This window comes from Orbicella franksi, chromosome 6, assembly GCF_964199315.1.
Source record: "Orbicella franksi chromosome 6, jaOrbFran1.1, whole genome shotgun sequence".
NCBI lineage: Eukaryota > Metazoa > Cnidaria > Anthozoa > Scleractinia > Merulinidae > Orbicella > Orbicella franksi.
The window spans coordinates 16336253-16350876 of NC_138150.1; the positions used below are offsets into that span (position 1 = coordinate 16336253).

Below are 14624 nucleotides of genomic sequence, written 5' to 3' on the forward strand. Positions count from 1 at the left end.
TGTTTGGACACAACACAAACTTGAGCTCCGGTATCCCACAGGACATCCACCTTTTCCCCTTGAATCAAGCAGGAAACCACACATTTTCTTCCCACTAATTTGGTGAGTTTAGAGCGTTGTCTCGGGGTTAGGTGGGAACTGAACGACGTTTTCAATGTTTCAACACTCGCCCTTTCCCTCAGTTCAACTTCGCTAATGGCTTGACATAGTTTCTTATGCTTCTCCCAATGTTCCCTTTGACAAACTTTTGAACAATAGTGGCTAGTATGGCACTGTGAACACCGCAAGTATTGATGTGCCCAATCCTCCCTCTTTCCACAGTTCATGCATTGTTGGGACTGCTCATGAATCGGGGGGGGGGCTGCTCCTTGTCCCGTGGGGGCAACCCTTGTCTGTTTCCCTGGGGGCTTGCTGAGTTATAGCCCCTTCGGCTTGACCTTAGGCATTGGTAACTGAAGTGACCGACATCATCACAGTTGAAACAATGGTTGCAACGGTAACCCCTTCCTTGTCTTTCACAATTCCAGCACCCTCTAGGGCGAACCCTCCCTTGCTCTACAGGGTTGTACTGTGGGTGAGGGCTAGCGCGGCTTTGTTGTTCCATGCCCTCCCGGATAGCAGCCAATTCCGCTTTCAACTCTCTAACTTCAGTAAGAAGGTTAACTTTTGGTGGCTTTTCTGGGGTTTTACCTTCAACTGAGGCATGGCTGTCGTCATGGGTGGCCAATTGGGCTACAAGCTGTGTGGGGGTTCGGTTTGTGAGCTGGTCATGACGGGAACCAAGCTTCTGCATTCTTTCTGTTTCATTACTAACTGCTGCATTCAATTTCTCAAAAAGTTCTTCATCTTCCACTTGGGTGTTTTGCAGGCATGGTTTTATCTCCATTTTAATGTTATCATTCCGGAACCCAGTTAATAATGAATGCAGAAACATGCACTGTACCAGCTTTGGGTCATACTTCAAATCAGATCCTGCTTCTTGAGATGCAAACAGTACTTTCTGCTTTAGATCAAGGAGACGAACAAGAAAGTCCTGAGGGGTCTCCCCAGCTTCCTGTACTGCCGAACTGAGCAGCTGATACATTTCCGTAGCCCCCCTTTCTTGGTAATGTGACCGGAGTATTTTACGTAATCTGGCAAGATCTAGATCGGGCTTACCTTCCAAGTAGCTCCTCAATCTAAGGCCTGGATTGATGGCTCGAATAACGGCCTCGACAATTTCTTCTTCTTTATAGCCCCGTTTCAATCCAGCGTTAATTTGGTGAGCAAGACTGGTAAAACTCAAGCGATCTTTCTGACGTGAATCTCCAATCTGTCCCGATATTTTAAATTCCTTCCTGAACGGTGGAATCGCTGTGGTTTCTTTAGGCGTAACTGCATTTGTGCTTGACTTGACAGCAGACTTCTGATCCACATGTTCGGTTTTCACACCACCCTCTTGTTCACTCTTCGCGTCCTTCGTTGCCGGTTTCTTTTCTTTAATTGTTTCTCTGAGATTCGTTAGTGCTTCAGTTCCGAGTTCTTCGGCGTCTAAATATTTCGTTAGGATTTGTATTAACGCCAGACGTCCCGTATCCGTCTCTTTAACTTCGATATGTAGCCCCGCACAGATTTCTCGAAGACTCGCTTCGCTAAGCTGACAAATTGCTGTTCTCACCTCTATCTGAATCTCTTCGACGACTTTTATAGACATTTCGATGGTTTCTTTGTCACGTCGGGGTCACCAAATGTTACACTCTACTCGATCTCGCACAGGAACTACTACAAAACTACAATGACAACACGTTTTCTCATCGATCCTCGTTTCGTTTTCATTCTCTCCAACGCGTGGGATTTTCGATCCCATAATAATAAGTAACCTGGGGCTGGGCCCAGTCCCTCACGTTCTACTTGTAACAAACACCTTACTAATACGTTGAAATGCGCCACATTTTTTTCCAAATTACAGTAAAGAAAATATCCCTCACGATAACAACGAAACACTTCGTCCATTTGACAAAGCAATCTGAAAAATATGTTTGGGTTAAATTACAACAAATGTTCGCTTTCACAAGTTGCTGCGTACACTTTTAAGAAAAGGAATCCACTTGTTTTCCGTGAATCAAAGGCTTTGTTGGAAAAAAATCTAGACTTGCCACAAGAAGCGAGAGGGTAACCTTCGAGCTACGAAGTTGCGAGCTAACGGCGAAACCAACGAGTCAGCGAAGAATTACTGGAAAGTATTTTTAAAAAGTCTAGTAACAGACGTAACAATCGTGATTCGGATTCATTTTGGAGAAGCAAAACAGCCTATAATGTATAACATAACCACGTTCTCGTATAGAATAAAAAACTCTGCAACCACAACACTGCTCAGGGTGTAAAGCGGATTACACTTCACCTTTTAAGCTATTGTCAACATTTCAATTCTCCTTAATGTTCTCTATACATTCCTTACAGAACAAGTTGGGCGAATACATATAGCCTGTGAAAGCACTGTGAAAAAAAAAGTTCTGTTTTCACAGAGTAGATACATATAAGTAAATTGTATTCGCGTGGAAGTCATCTGACACGAAAACAAACACCAACATTAACATTTCTCAAACAAACTGGTGACAAGAATAAAGAAATTCATCAACTTGGCGCATTGTTTTGATGTACTTCCATATTCTCCTCACTAATACTAAGATATTAGTATGGCAAATAGCAAAGAGAATTCAATATTTTACTTACCTTGCAGTAGCTGTTGTGTCCTTTTTTGCCGTTCGTTAAATTAACTGAGCACAATTTGCCAGTATCTGTAGCATTTGTAAACTTCCTGCCACGAGGAATCACCCTTCAGATTATAACTTTGAGTAACAACAGCATTGGTGAGCATTGCCAGTTTTTCATGATCTTCAAGTAGTCCGTTAGCTTTGTCCTGGGTTTTGTTGTGAGTAGAAACATTCCCCACATCAAACTCTGTTTCAAGACCCTCAACAAAATGTTCACATGGCCAAGGTTTGTTGTCTTTTTGCACGATCGTTCTCAATTCAGAATACAGCCTTGTGCTTGTTGACTTCAGCTTACGGTATTTAGCAGGTAATGTAAACTTTGCATTTTCAGTGAAAGGATCAAGCCAGTCTTCTTTTTCCGCTTGGAAAACTCGTTCGTCTGATTTAGACTGGTGATCCAGCTTACCCAACACAGAGGACTGGCCTGGTCTCCATGTGACACTTTTCGCTTTACCGAATCCATCATTAAGTGCCGACTGCTTTGTATTATCGACTTGTAATTTCCTCCCTTGGGATTCTCTAGACCACTCAGTAGATTTGTTCACATTGTCAGTCTTCTCAGAGACTCATGAATCTTTCTCTGACAACAAAGCAATCTGTAAATCATGATGTGATTCCGGTTCAGAATGAGTTCTTGTGTTGCTGTCCTCTTCTTCAAGATTTAAATTCTCAGCTGATGCCAACCTCCGTGTGGCCTTGTCAGTGGGTCCTGCTTCAGTCCTTGAAGAAATACGTCCTGAAAAACATAGTTAAACTTCACATTATGCCCAGGGGATACTCTACAAACTGTTATACAGGTAAGCTCTGCACCGAGGTTCAACCCCTTACCCTTTTGTATACCATTTTGAAAGAAAAGGCACCCCTTTTGTATACCTGTAATTTAAAAGAGGTATCCCTTTCACATGCTTTCATAACCAGCCTATATTATGAACAAGTCTTCAAAAAAAGGAAATCTTGTCATTTTCATGTAATATATCAAATGATCGAACCATAAAGTGCATCTATTTGAATATATTTTGATTAAAGACCCTTTTAAATACGTAAATGACAGATTCCACTACCCTGCCATAAACCTCAACTTATGACATCCCTAGCCTTTAATTTACCAAAAGCCTGATAAAGGAACCCCTTTTGGGTGGAGCCTCCCCATATCAGAAATAGTTGGAGGTTTACTTTCTTCTTTTCGTGGGAGAGCTGAGTCTTTCTAAGTCATCTCTTGAGGGGTCTATTGAATATTAATGAGGCACGTGCAAGAGGGGTGTCCCTGAGAAATTTTATGCAGACTCTTTCTTGACATTTGTTCCTTTAATGGACCTCTCAAGAGGCGGCTGGGAACAAGTCAGGTGGCAGAACATGTTATATGCAACTTGCCAAAGGATCTTTGATATTGGTTAATTGTCGCAGAGTCAATCTGTTATTATTTCATTATATATGGCTTAGCTGTTCATAAATATATCTCATTCTTGTCCATCATCAACCACCACTATGTTAAACCTCCATTCCACTTTGCTAAAATACAAACTAAGAATATTCTCTGCTTAATCAAGAGCCAACATTCAAAAAGCCATTTGCAACTATCTCATTAAGATTGTCCAGCCAGGGGGGGCACAGCTTTTATCGTGGAGCTACTTGTAGCTGTATAACGATTTGGGTTTTTTGTTAGTCTGACCTTAATGCAGACCAGCAGTGACCATTCTCCTTATTATAGAAACAATGCATAACAATACAGAGGGACCTAAAAGAAAATAAACAAGAATTCTACCAGGAGAAAGCAAATCCCCCGCTTCATGGTTGGAAATTCCCACCCCATGCCAACTTTCTGTCCCCTTCCCAAGCGATGATAACATTACCTTGCTTTCTGGACACGGCTTTTAAATCACTTCCATTCTTTTTACCTCGATTCAAAGCACTGTCCAGGTACATCTTACCAGACCCTTGTGAGGTTGTGGGTCGCATGAGGGACTTTGCTGAGGAGGGTCTTCCACATGATGTACTGTAAGTGCTCTTTATGGCAGGCTTCTGTGTCACAGGTTTTCTGATGGGTGCAGACTGTTTAGGCTGAGGTTTGGAAGCCTTTAGAAGAGTTTGCTTTGCTGTACGTTGCATTGGTTGTTTCTGGGGAGGCTCTGAAATGTTAATAAGCAAGAAACTTTAACCTCAAGGTGTTTGTCTTCATGCAGGAGTATAAATGGATACTACAAGTTGTTAAGGCAGCCGTCCAAAATGCTGGTGTTAATCTATGATGGACTAGCAGCTCATTCAAGAGTACTAGCAAGACTTCTAGCTTACTTCAACAAAAACATTGCCACAAAGGTGCAATTTCTAGGATTGGACTGCAATGTACTGCCCAGTAGATCAAGTTGTAAAATATGTTCAGAGATATAAAGAAGAGAAAGAAATGGCTGCATGAAGCCTCCAGTTGAGGCACATCTTTGCCATTTTCTCTTCCTAACGCTTTTTCAAATATTCATTGTTCACAAAGATCTGTCCCAAAATGGACTACAACCCCAACTGTGATCTATTATTGTACTTACTTGTGGTTAATGGAACAGGCTTTTTGGATATCTCCTTCTTCTGGTCTGCTTTGGAAGTAGCTTCATCAATCTTTGAGATTAATCAGAAATCCCAGATTCAAGGATAATGGAATTTTACATAGAAGTCCATTCTGGCATTGGAAGTGCTAATTTCTACATACCTTTGTCTGTATGTCCCTTGCTTTTTGTGCCTTGGCTAGCAAACTTTCAAGTGCTGCTAAATCTTGCTTCTCAGTTTCCTTTGCTACAATAAAAGCAAATAGTTAAGTACGAATTAAAGGTGCTGTGACAAGGGTTGTGGGCCCTGATAGTCTACCCCTGACAGTCTACAAAGTGCAATAAAATTGGGTAAAGGTAAAGTCTGCATATGAGCCAAGTGGCTCATCAGGCTCAAGCTTATCCTGGTTTCAGTAGCATGAAGTGACTAGGAGTGTTTCTACCCCCCTTGATGGGATGCTAGTCCATCGCAGGGTTACCCCCAGCATTAACTTCACTGCTACCCTTTTATACACTTAGGTGGAGAGAGGCACTGTGAGAGTTAAGTGTCTTGCCAAGAACACAACACAATGTCCCTAGCCAGGGCTTGAACCCAGACTGCTCGATCTGGAGTCCAGCACACTAACCATGAGACCACCACGCCTCCCAAAATTGGGCATAGAGAAAAAACAGTGCTTGCATAGAAGGCATAGTAAGATCTCAAACTCATTCAAGACTTCAATACAGATTTTGGATCATGCCTCTGAAGCAGACATTCTGAGCTTTCACGATCCTGTGTTTAAACTATGAATTTCAAATACCCAGCACTTAAAGCAATGCTTGATAATACTGTAAACCTCTGACTTTAGTTTGGTGCAATGGGGGAATCAAAGAGAGACTCATTCCAGTCTCCAATGCAGTAATTATTACATCTTCACGTCACCTCTCAGAGTGTAAATTAATGGCTAAATAAAACACCTTAAATTCAGTCCTCACCATTGATTTCAATTTCTGTGTCTCCTGTGATGGGTCCTCCACCCTTCATAGTTTGTGACTGTCCAGTGCCACTTCCAGTTTGTTCATCTTGTTTAACCATTTTAGATATCAATGGCCTTCACATAACCCAAACATTTCAATTTATAAGCACAATTTTGGAAATTAGAGAAAGTTGATTTGATATGGTAAGGGGGAATGAAAGGGTGTTAAGGAGAGGCTTGGAAATTTTTTGTTGAAACTCCAAAACCTCCAAAGGGAGGCTCTCAAAACACACCAAGTTTACACGGGGGCTTGCATTATTTTACCTCCAACAAAACCAATGTCAAGTTGAATACATTGTTCATGTATACAGTCTCAGTAATTTCTACAATGATGTCTATTAACATTCCATCCCTATCAAGAATGCTTTTATATTATTTTAAAATAAATTATTATACTCATGACAATACACCATAACACCAGTATACATTCCACCACCTCATTACCAGGGTCTGTTTTCTTCCCGCCCCTAAAAGTGAGAAACAGCACCCGGAAGTGTAGCAGCTCTTGTGGGCTTCTAATTCTATTTGTCATCTAAGTGTAGCAGCTGTTATTGTTATTGTTTTGGGGATGAGGGCATTGTTTGTGTTGTTTGTTCTACTGTTCTGTCAAAGGGTATGGTGCCATTCACGTGAGACCGAGAACACCAGGAGAGGAGAAGAGACCCTGAGAACAAGGTTGTACATCCTGCATGTTTTGAATGCATTTTGAATGTCTCTACAAATTTGTCTGGTCAGCACATTGTGCAGGTTTTCCTTAAGAGAATAGTGGGAGGGGTTAAGGCTGGTTTTCACCGCAGTCGATGTCAGAGTCGGAGTCGTAAGAGAGCTTATGACCTAGAAAAAATAAAAAAATCAGAGTCATAAGCAGAGTCATGAGTTCGACAGAATCTGGTCGAGAAAAATCAGAACACTTCCATTTCTACTGATTCGACCTAAAACTCCATCGCATATGATCCGGTGAAAACTAGATTGTCAGTGTAGGAAGCAGAAGCGGAAGAACCAACCAGTCATAAGCAGAATTGTAAGAAATGGAAACTTCTGATTCTTCCGACTCCGATTCCGTCGAGCTTATGACTCGATGGGTGTTCAGCTTCCAACTGCGTCGGTTTAATTTTCACTACATCATCTCTCTCTATGCTTCTCATTACTAATCCGACTACGACTCCGTCGCTAGTGAAAACAAGCCTTTAATGATAAGTTGCCTTGCTACAAGGGAAGTCGGGCGACAACTGTCACAGCAACAATTGCTGTATTTTTGGTTAAAACAGTACTTAAAGATTGTAAACAAATGCTCCTAGGACAACAAAATGCAGATAGCAAGGGATGTCTTTTAGTTGGTTTTCAGGAATCACACATTTTTGCCCTCGTCACGTGTCACGCGTAAACCCTTTGTCACCTTTGGACGTGTTAGGTTGCAAATCCAAATCGCTGTGCATATCTCTTTTGTCAAGTCAAGTTATTTCCTTTTAAGCTGAGATCATTATTGTTTGCCTCCATAAGCATTGATAAGGTAAATTTCTAATTTACATGAAGATTCCCCGAAACAAATCAACGTACCATGGTTTTAGCAGATTTCGACATTGCTGAACACAACATTCAGTTTCCTTTCGTCTCTGCAAACAAAGCTTGTGTGCCTTTGTTATTTGCTCAAGGCTTATTAAGAGCAGCTTCGCCTAAATATCAACTAGACTTGGAAATAGCGAAAAAATCGAATTTCTTCAAACTCGCCCACAATGAAGCCCTACGGGCACTAGTTACAAAAATATCGTTTTAAGTTCGATAAATCAAAAATTATTTTTTTCCGCAATTTTTTCGTTTCGATGCCCCAAATCGGCCAAAATCCATCGAAAATAAGCGGCATATTCAGAGGCTCGTAAACTCAAAAGTAAAAATCTTCATTACAAACTGACTGCACGTCGTATTTGTACTTCCTTTTTTTGTCTATTTAGAGCTAAATAGATCGTGATTTGATTAGAACTTAAATATTTGACGAATTTCCTAAATTAACGACCCAAGACAGCTTTACAAGAGGTCTACATTTAGCCTATTTTCAAATGCTAAAAAGGCGTTCTGGTACACGGCTTTTCCCAAAACGACTAGTTTGGTGTAAAAGAGCATTCTTTCTTCTTCAAATTAGTGAAATAAAATTTTTGGGTAAATAAAATCGCGAGCGCTGAGATAGCGAACTAAATGCAGCACTTCTTCCTGAAAACGTGACCTTTGACCCGAGCGTAACGAAACCGATTACTGCAAGAAAACCCGGAAGAAAAGCAAACGCTTCGTTATTTTGAAACAATTCCTAGTGATATCTCTCCGAAACCATGATTGCAAGAAACTATTTCCAGATATGAAATCTTACAGGGTCAAAAAAGGAGCTAAAGGGCGCATTTTGACACAATAACTCTGTTTGCTGAAAATTGAAGTCAATGACCGTTAACGAATTCCAGTGAAATTTGCAAACTTGAAGTATGTTAGTCGATACTTACCTGAATATTTATATCAATAGAAGAGTCGTCTTCTTGGATTAACCTTCAAAAGAAGCAGGATCCAGATTTGAAAACCTCTAAAAGAAGAAATGTTTAATGTTCCGTGACCTGCCCGCCGCTATAAATTAGCTTAAATTCCATGCACATGCCGACCGCATGTTTGTCGTAAAACTCACTTAACTCAACTGACAGTTTCCATGGGCAACCCCAAAATAAACAATCCCCAAAAATGTAAAGTGAAATTGGCTGTCTTCATGAACAGTTAGAAGCTAGAGTCAAGTTCCATTACCTTTAAAAAGTGCTTGAATTTATTTGTTTGCGTCGACTTTGTCTACTACTCTCACGTTCGAATGCCGCGAATCGGTCACGCCAAAACAGTGCAGACCGTGCAGACTGCAGACACTTGTTTGGGCTTTTCATTGTGACTCCTTTTTTTGGGTCTAGTTACAAAATAGTGTTAAATATATCTGAAAGTTTGTCATTTATCCACAGGCTGCACAAGCGCAGTATTTGACTTTTGATTCAATAGACAAACGCGTACAAGACTTTGTATGGGAAACTTACTCAGTCTGCACGGTCTGCAGTGTTTTGGCGTGACCGATACTACGCAGTATTCGAACGTGACAGTAACTATTGAGTGAACAAAGTAGAATCAAGCACTTTTAAAAGGTAATGGAACTTGACTCTAGCTTCTAACTGTTCATGAAGACAGCCAATTTCACTTTACATTTTTGGGGATTGTTTATTTTGGGGTTGCCCATGGAAACTGTCAGTTGAGTTAAGTGAGTTTTACGACAAACATGCGGTCGGCATGTGCATGGAATTTAAGCTAATTTATAGCGGCGGGCAGGTCACGGAACATTAAACATTTCTTCTTTTAGAGGTTTTCAAATCTGGATCCTGCTTCTTTTGAAGGTTAATCCAAGAAGACGACTCTTCTATTGATATAAATATTCAGGTAAGTATCGACTAACATACTTCAAGTTTGCAAATTTCACTGGAATTCGTTAACGGTCATTGACTTCAATTTTCAGCAAACAGAGTTATTGTGTCAAAATGCGCCCTTTAGCTCCTTTTTTGACCCTGTAAGATTTCATATCTGGAAATAGTTTCTTGCAATCATGGTTTCGGAGAGATATCACTAGGAATTGTTTCAAAATAACGAAGCGTTTGCTTTTCTTCCGGGTTTTCTTGCAGTAATCGGTTTCGTTACGCTCGGGTCAAAGGTCACGTTTTCAGGAAGAAGTGCTGCATTTAGTTCGCTATCTCAGCGCTCGCGATTTTATTTACCCAAAAATTTTATTTCACTAATTTGAAGAAGAAAGAATGCTCTTTTACACCAAACTAGTCGTTTTGGGAAAAGCCGTGTACCAGAACGCCTTTTTAGCATTTGAAAATAGGCTAAATGTAGACCTCTTGTAAAGCTGTCTTGGGTCGTTAATTTAGGAAATTCGTCAAATATTTAAGTTCTAATCAAATCACGATCTATTTAGCTCTAAATAGACAAAAAAAGGAAGTACAAATACGACGTGCAGTCAGTTTGTAATGAAGATTTTTACTTTTGAGTTTACGAGCCTCTGAATATGCCGCTTATTTTCGATGGATTTTGGCCGATTTGGGGCATCGAAACGAAAAAATTGCGGAAAAAAATAATTTTTGATTTATCGAACTTAAAACGATATTTTTGTAACTAGTGCCCGTAGGGCTTCATTGTGGGCGAGTTTGAAGAAATTCGATTTTTTCGCTATTTCCAAGTCTAGTTGATATTTAGGCGAAGCTGCTCTTAAGAATAAATGAAATACAGTTAAGGTTCATTAAGTCAGCAAACTATAACCTTTGACGAAAATTATTCAACTTACCTCTTGAAGACTTGACAAACAACCTCATTGTTCGTGTCTGAATTTGCCGCCCTGACAGCCACTTTGTTTCCATGGGATAAGCCACTGGCCATACTGCAGACTCAACATAGGCTCAACATATTCTCGAATATTCGCTCGGAGACGACTCGCGACTGGTCTAAACAAGTCACGTGACTGTATACACCTTAGCTAAAACTGAAGAATATCCACCAGGGCTTTTAAGTACATGCATAATCATAGTTAATAGAGAATTGTTATGAAACCCGACAAATTTCTTTGTTGAATGTTTTTGTTCTTTTTTTTTGGCCTTGACCTTGCACAAAACACAATAGTTGTTTACTTCGTACTGAGGAACTAATAAATAGAAAAGGTTTTGGTTACGTAATTCATGCATAGTGTACAAGCGCAAAACCAAAGATTGTGCACGGTCGTGGTCCTTCCAACATAAATCTTGGCATCTTTGTTTGCCCTTTTATATTTGCCAGGTTTGATAATAATTTACCTCTAAAAACTATGGTATAATCTAAGTACACTTGGGACCTAACTTTGAGTGTGAAGGGGTAAAATGTAGTTCAAAGAAGCCGCAAAAGAGTGCACTGCCAAGTATAGTGTACACCACACTTGAGAACACACTTGACCAATAGGAAATGGAAGCCAACTGAAAGAGATGTGCAGAGATTCTGATGAATGGACCGATAAACAACTTGCCACCTGAGATCGAATCATGGGATGGCTGGAGTTTGGAGGACTCCATGGAACATTGTTTTATTTGAATTTCATTTCCAGAGACAGCCTAAACCATCGCTTTTCATATCATCCGATACCAAATACGGATCTGCAAATTGCAAACAAGCTACTATTGCAACCAGATCATTTCTTTGTACCCGACCAATTCCGTTGAACATTGGACGAGTCAAACGGAAATGCATATCCCATATAGGATCCATGTCTCGGTTGGCTAAAGCCCTACGCGTTGTTCAGCCATTCTAGAGAAAAACAAAAGATGCCGCTTGTTCTTTTGTGTTGCTGCTATGCACTCGTTAACATAAAAGTTCCTATATGCATCTCTTGTAAAGTTAAAACCCTTTGAGTTAAAAGAAAAGTCAAATTTAAAAAAAAAAAAAAAACTACAAAATACTCTCTTCCATTGCAAATGCCTGACTATTTTACTGCCGAACTATCGTATTTGTGAAAAAATATTTCATGGCTTTTGCATACTTAGTCATAAGGTGTGAAGTCAAGTTTTTTAAAGTGTGACTTGGATTTTCAAGTGCACTTGAGTCAAGCGCTTACTTGAAAGTAGCTCACTTAGCTTCTAGTGTGAAGCCAACCTATATCCTTGTGATCGATATTCCCCAATTTTCAAGATTCCTCGTGTTTCGAAAAACTTTTGAACGATAATAAACAAAATAGCCCATATCTGACTTAAAAAATTTGCTCCTTGTAAGCTATCTTGGAAGCACTTGGAAACACTTTGTCCTTCGAAGTTCACTGTTTTCCTCGAGCTTCGCTCTCAGATAACTGTTCGCTTCTCGTCCGAGCATATCTTCGTGCCAAATAGATGCTATTGTTTACATACATGATCATTGTCTGACTGCGCCTAGCCTGCAAGCAAGCTGTCTTGGCGGCTCTCCATGTAGGGACTGGCTCGCCAAAAAGCGAACCATAGCTCGACCAAATTCGCTGCCGAAGCGAACCAAAAAGGTACGATTAGATATGAATATGCCGTTAACACCTTTTATGTCTGGCAGTGGTTGAAAGCTGGGTAGAAAGGCGGAAATGGAAATGGTAATTTGCGTGCGTTTAGTTGATTTTTTGGTGTTTTCTTTTTGTCCTGGGAATCTTGTATACTATTCAACGAGTGAACAAGTGTGGGGTACATATTAAGTGTAATCCCATTCTTCGAACCTTTGTTTTTCCTAACCTCCCAATAACTTGACCTGAAGTGGTTTCCCTTCCCTCAGTCGAACACAGTAATTTTACTCCTGATTTCCTGAATTAACCGATTTTTCAAACCAATTTTCGTTTCACTCGGAGGTTCGAAACTCGGAATTCCAAAGTAAGCATATTTTTATCGCTGCGTGAGATCACTTTTTAGTAAGTGTAGGCTTTAGTACTGCGTGTGTATCACCGTTAAATGTAATAACAACACTAAATGTAATACCTGTTAAGAGCCAAAAATAACCAGAATTGTTGGTTTTGTGATAAAAGCATGAAACTTCCCAGGATTACTAACCTCTATAAGGTTAACATTTTCTGATATGGAGCCATCCCAAATTTACCCCCAGAACCACGCTACGCGCATGTCAAAAAATTACATATTAGGCCCTTACATGGGAACGAGGCTGAGTTAAAATCCTTATTTCTAAGCTTTCTCCGGAGTTCTTTGCCTAGATTTCTTGCTTCTTAATATAACAGCAACTTATAAAGTATCTGGGGGTCTAAAAATTTGTCACGTGATTAGTCACGTGACCATCATTTTCAATAAACAAAATAATACCGAATATTGCATTAATACGATTAATAATTTTTATTTCTCTTCTTCCTCGTTTTTCCTCGCAAATAAAAAGAAGTAATCATTTTGAACATTACCTATAGAGTCATCAGAGATTCAAACTTGGAAACTTGTGTTTCGGCATGTACAGTGTCATATTTGGGCTCTTCATCAAATCGAGGCTTAGACAAGGCATGGATCTATGTTGGCTATTGAGGTGATTTGCTTAAGGTGGCTTACTACAATTTTATGATTGCACGCGCGCATAGGACGAAAGCTCAAGTAATCTGCGCGCGCTCAAAGGAAAAAGTCAGTGTTTTTCGATTTTTATGACATCAACATGAGCACAAAAAGCAAAACTGACTGTGAACTTTCTCGCGTTTCCTTCACTGCGTGTTTTTTCTAATTTGGCTCAGTTGTAACCACATACAATTCCTATAAAATACCCTATTTTGTTAAACTCTGTCGGAGCTGACTTAATATATTTAGAAGAATAAAAATTACAGAATATTGGAAAAAACCGTCTGAACAACCTTGACTTTTTATCAATTCAAAATGTCACGCAATATCATTTCCATGATGTGGCAAAGTATAAAAACATTTTACCGAAAGGGAGTATAAATATTAAGGAGTTTAGGCCAAAATGAGGAATATATCTGCCTGTCATTATATGAGGTGTTGCCATAGTAACGGCCTTAATTCAAAAATTGACAACCAAAAAATAAGCTTTATTTTAACAGTACCCATACTGGTAAATCTCTACTGGGAAAACGTTAAGAGAAATTAACTAAGTTTCCTTTTCTAACCCGCGCTTCATAGGAAGGGCGTTCGTAAATACTTTAGGGAGCCACCTTAAGAGTAATTGCCACTAACAATCAAAGAAATCGTGGCCACGGTCGAAAAATCGATTTTGCTCATAATTTGCCAGTTTGAAGGCCTAGGTAAGTAACTGAAGGAAATCAAGTTAGTTTTTTGAAATATCCAATACAACTGCAGAAATTCACGAAAAACGGTTATCGCACCGAAAGCTCAGATTTCACTTCGCGATAATCCGAAATTTTACACTTTTCAGCTTTTTGCTACACAGTCGTTTACATCGCTGTGAAACGTTCTCAACTTTAAATGTATACATTGATTCTTCCTTAATCAAGAGATAGTGATTATTTTTATTTCTTGTGCTTTTTGGCCGAACTGAGCCCCGATTAAGTAGACATACTTTTCTAATTAAAACAAAACTCAAAAGTTATGCAAATTCAGCGAGGAAAAACGCTAACCGGTAGTGCTTCAAATTGTCTGATATTCTAGCAAGAGACAGTTCAGTCGATGAATTTTAGGCTTACGGATTCATTTTTGTGGGATCTACCAGCAATTTTGCATGAACGCCGATCAAAAATCGAGAAAATTGCAATTCAGCCCCTTTGAAATTTGCAATGTAACGCAACACGCTAGAATAGGTAAAAATCTTTTGTTGGCTTGAGACAGGAC

At 39.7% G+C, this 14624-nt stretch overlaps 1 protein-coding gene and 1 pseudogene across 2 annotated transcripts in view; both read right to left on the reverse strand.

Annotated features, from left to right (window-relative positions):
* The window catches only part of LOC145490481 (uncharacterized), a 73707-nt pseudogene extending 70391 nt beyond the window's left edge, over nt 1-3316 (reverse strand). Inside the window, exon 1 of the transcript XR_014049704.1 lies at nt 2713-3316. The product of XR_014049704.1 is annotated as an uncharacterized LOC145490481 (transcript). The remainder of the gene's footprint in view (nt 1-2712) is intronic.
* Nucleotides 3317-4194: 878 nt separating this feature from the next.
* On the reverse strand, nt 4195-7941 carry LOC145491048 (uncharacterized). The gene is made up of 5 exons (XM_081470187.1): nt 7858-7941; nt 6260-6375; nt 5449-5531; nt 5288-5357; nt 4195-4879 (listed from the first exon to the last, which is right to left on the reverse strand). The coding sequence occupies exons 2-5, from the start codon at nt 6357-6359 to the stop codon at nt 4539-4541; spliced, it is 594 nt and encodes a 197-aa protein (XP_081326313.1). The 5' UTR covers nt 6360-6375; nt 7858-7941; the 3' UTR covers nt 4195-4538.
* Nucleotides 7942-14624: the final 6683 nt, after the last annotated feature.

Bases quoted from the DNA above. Each gene is read 5' to 3' on its own strand.
- LOC145491048 (XM_081470187.1), bottom strand. From the start codon at position 6,359: ATGGTTAAACAAGATGAACAAACTGGAAGTGGCACTGGACAGTCACAA. The intron at 5,532-6,259 runs GTGAGGACTGAA...CTTTTATTGTAG, and splicing joins CACAGAAATTGAAATCAATG to CAAAGGAAACTGAGAAGCAA. The intron at 5,358-5,448 runs GTATGTAGAAAT...TTAATCTCAAAG, and splicing joins CAAGGGACATACAGACAAAG to ATTGATGAAGCTACTTCCAA.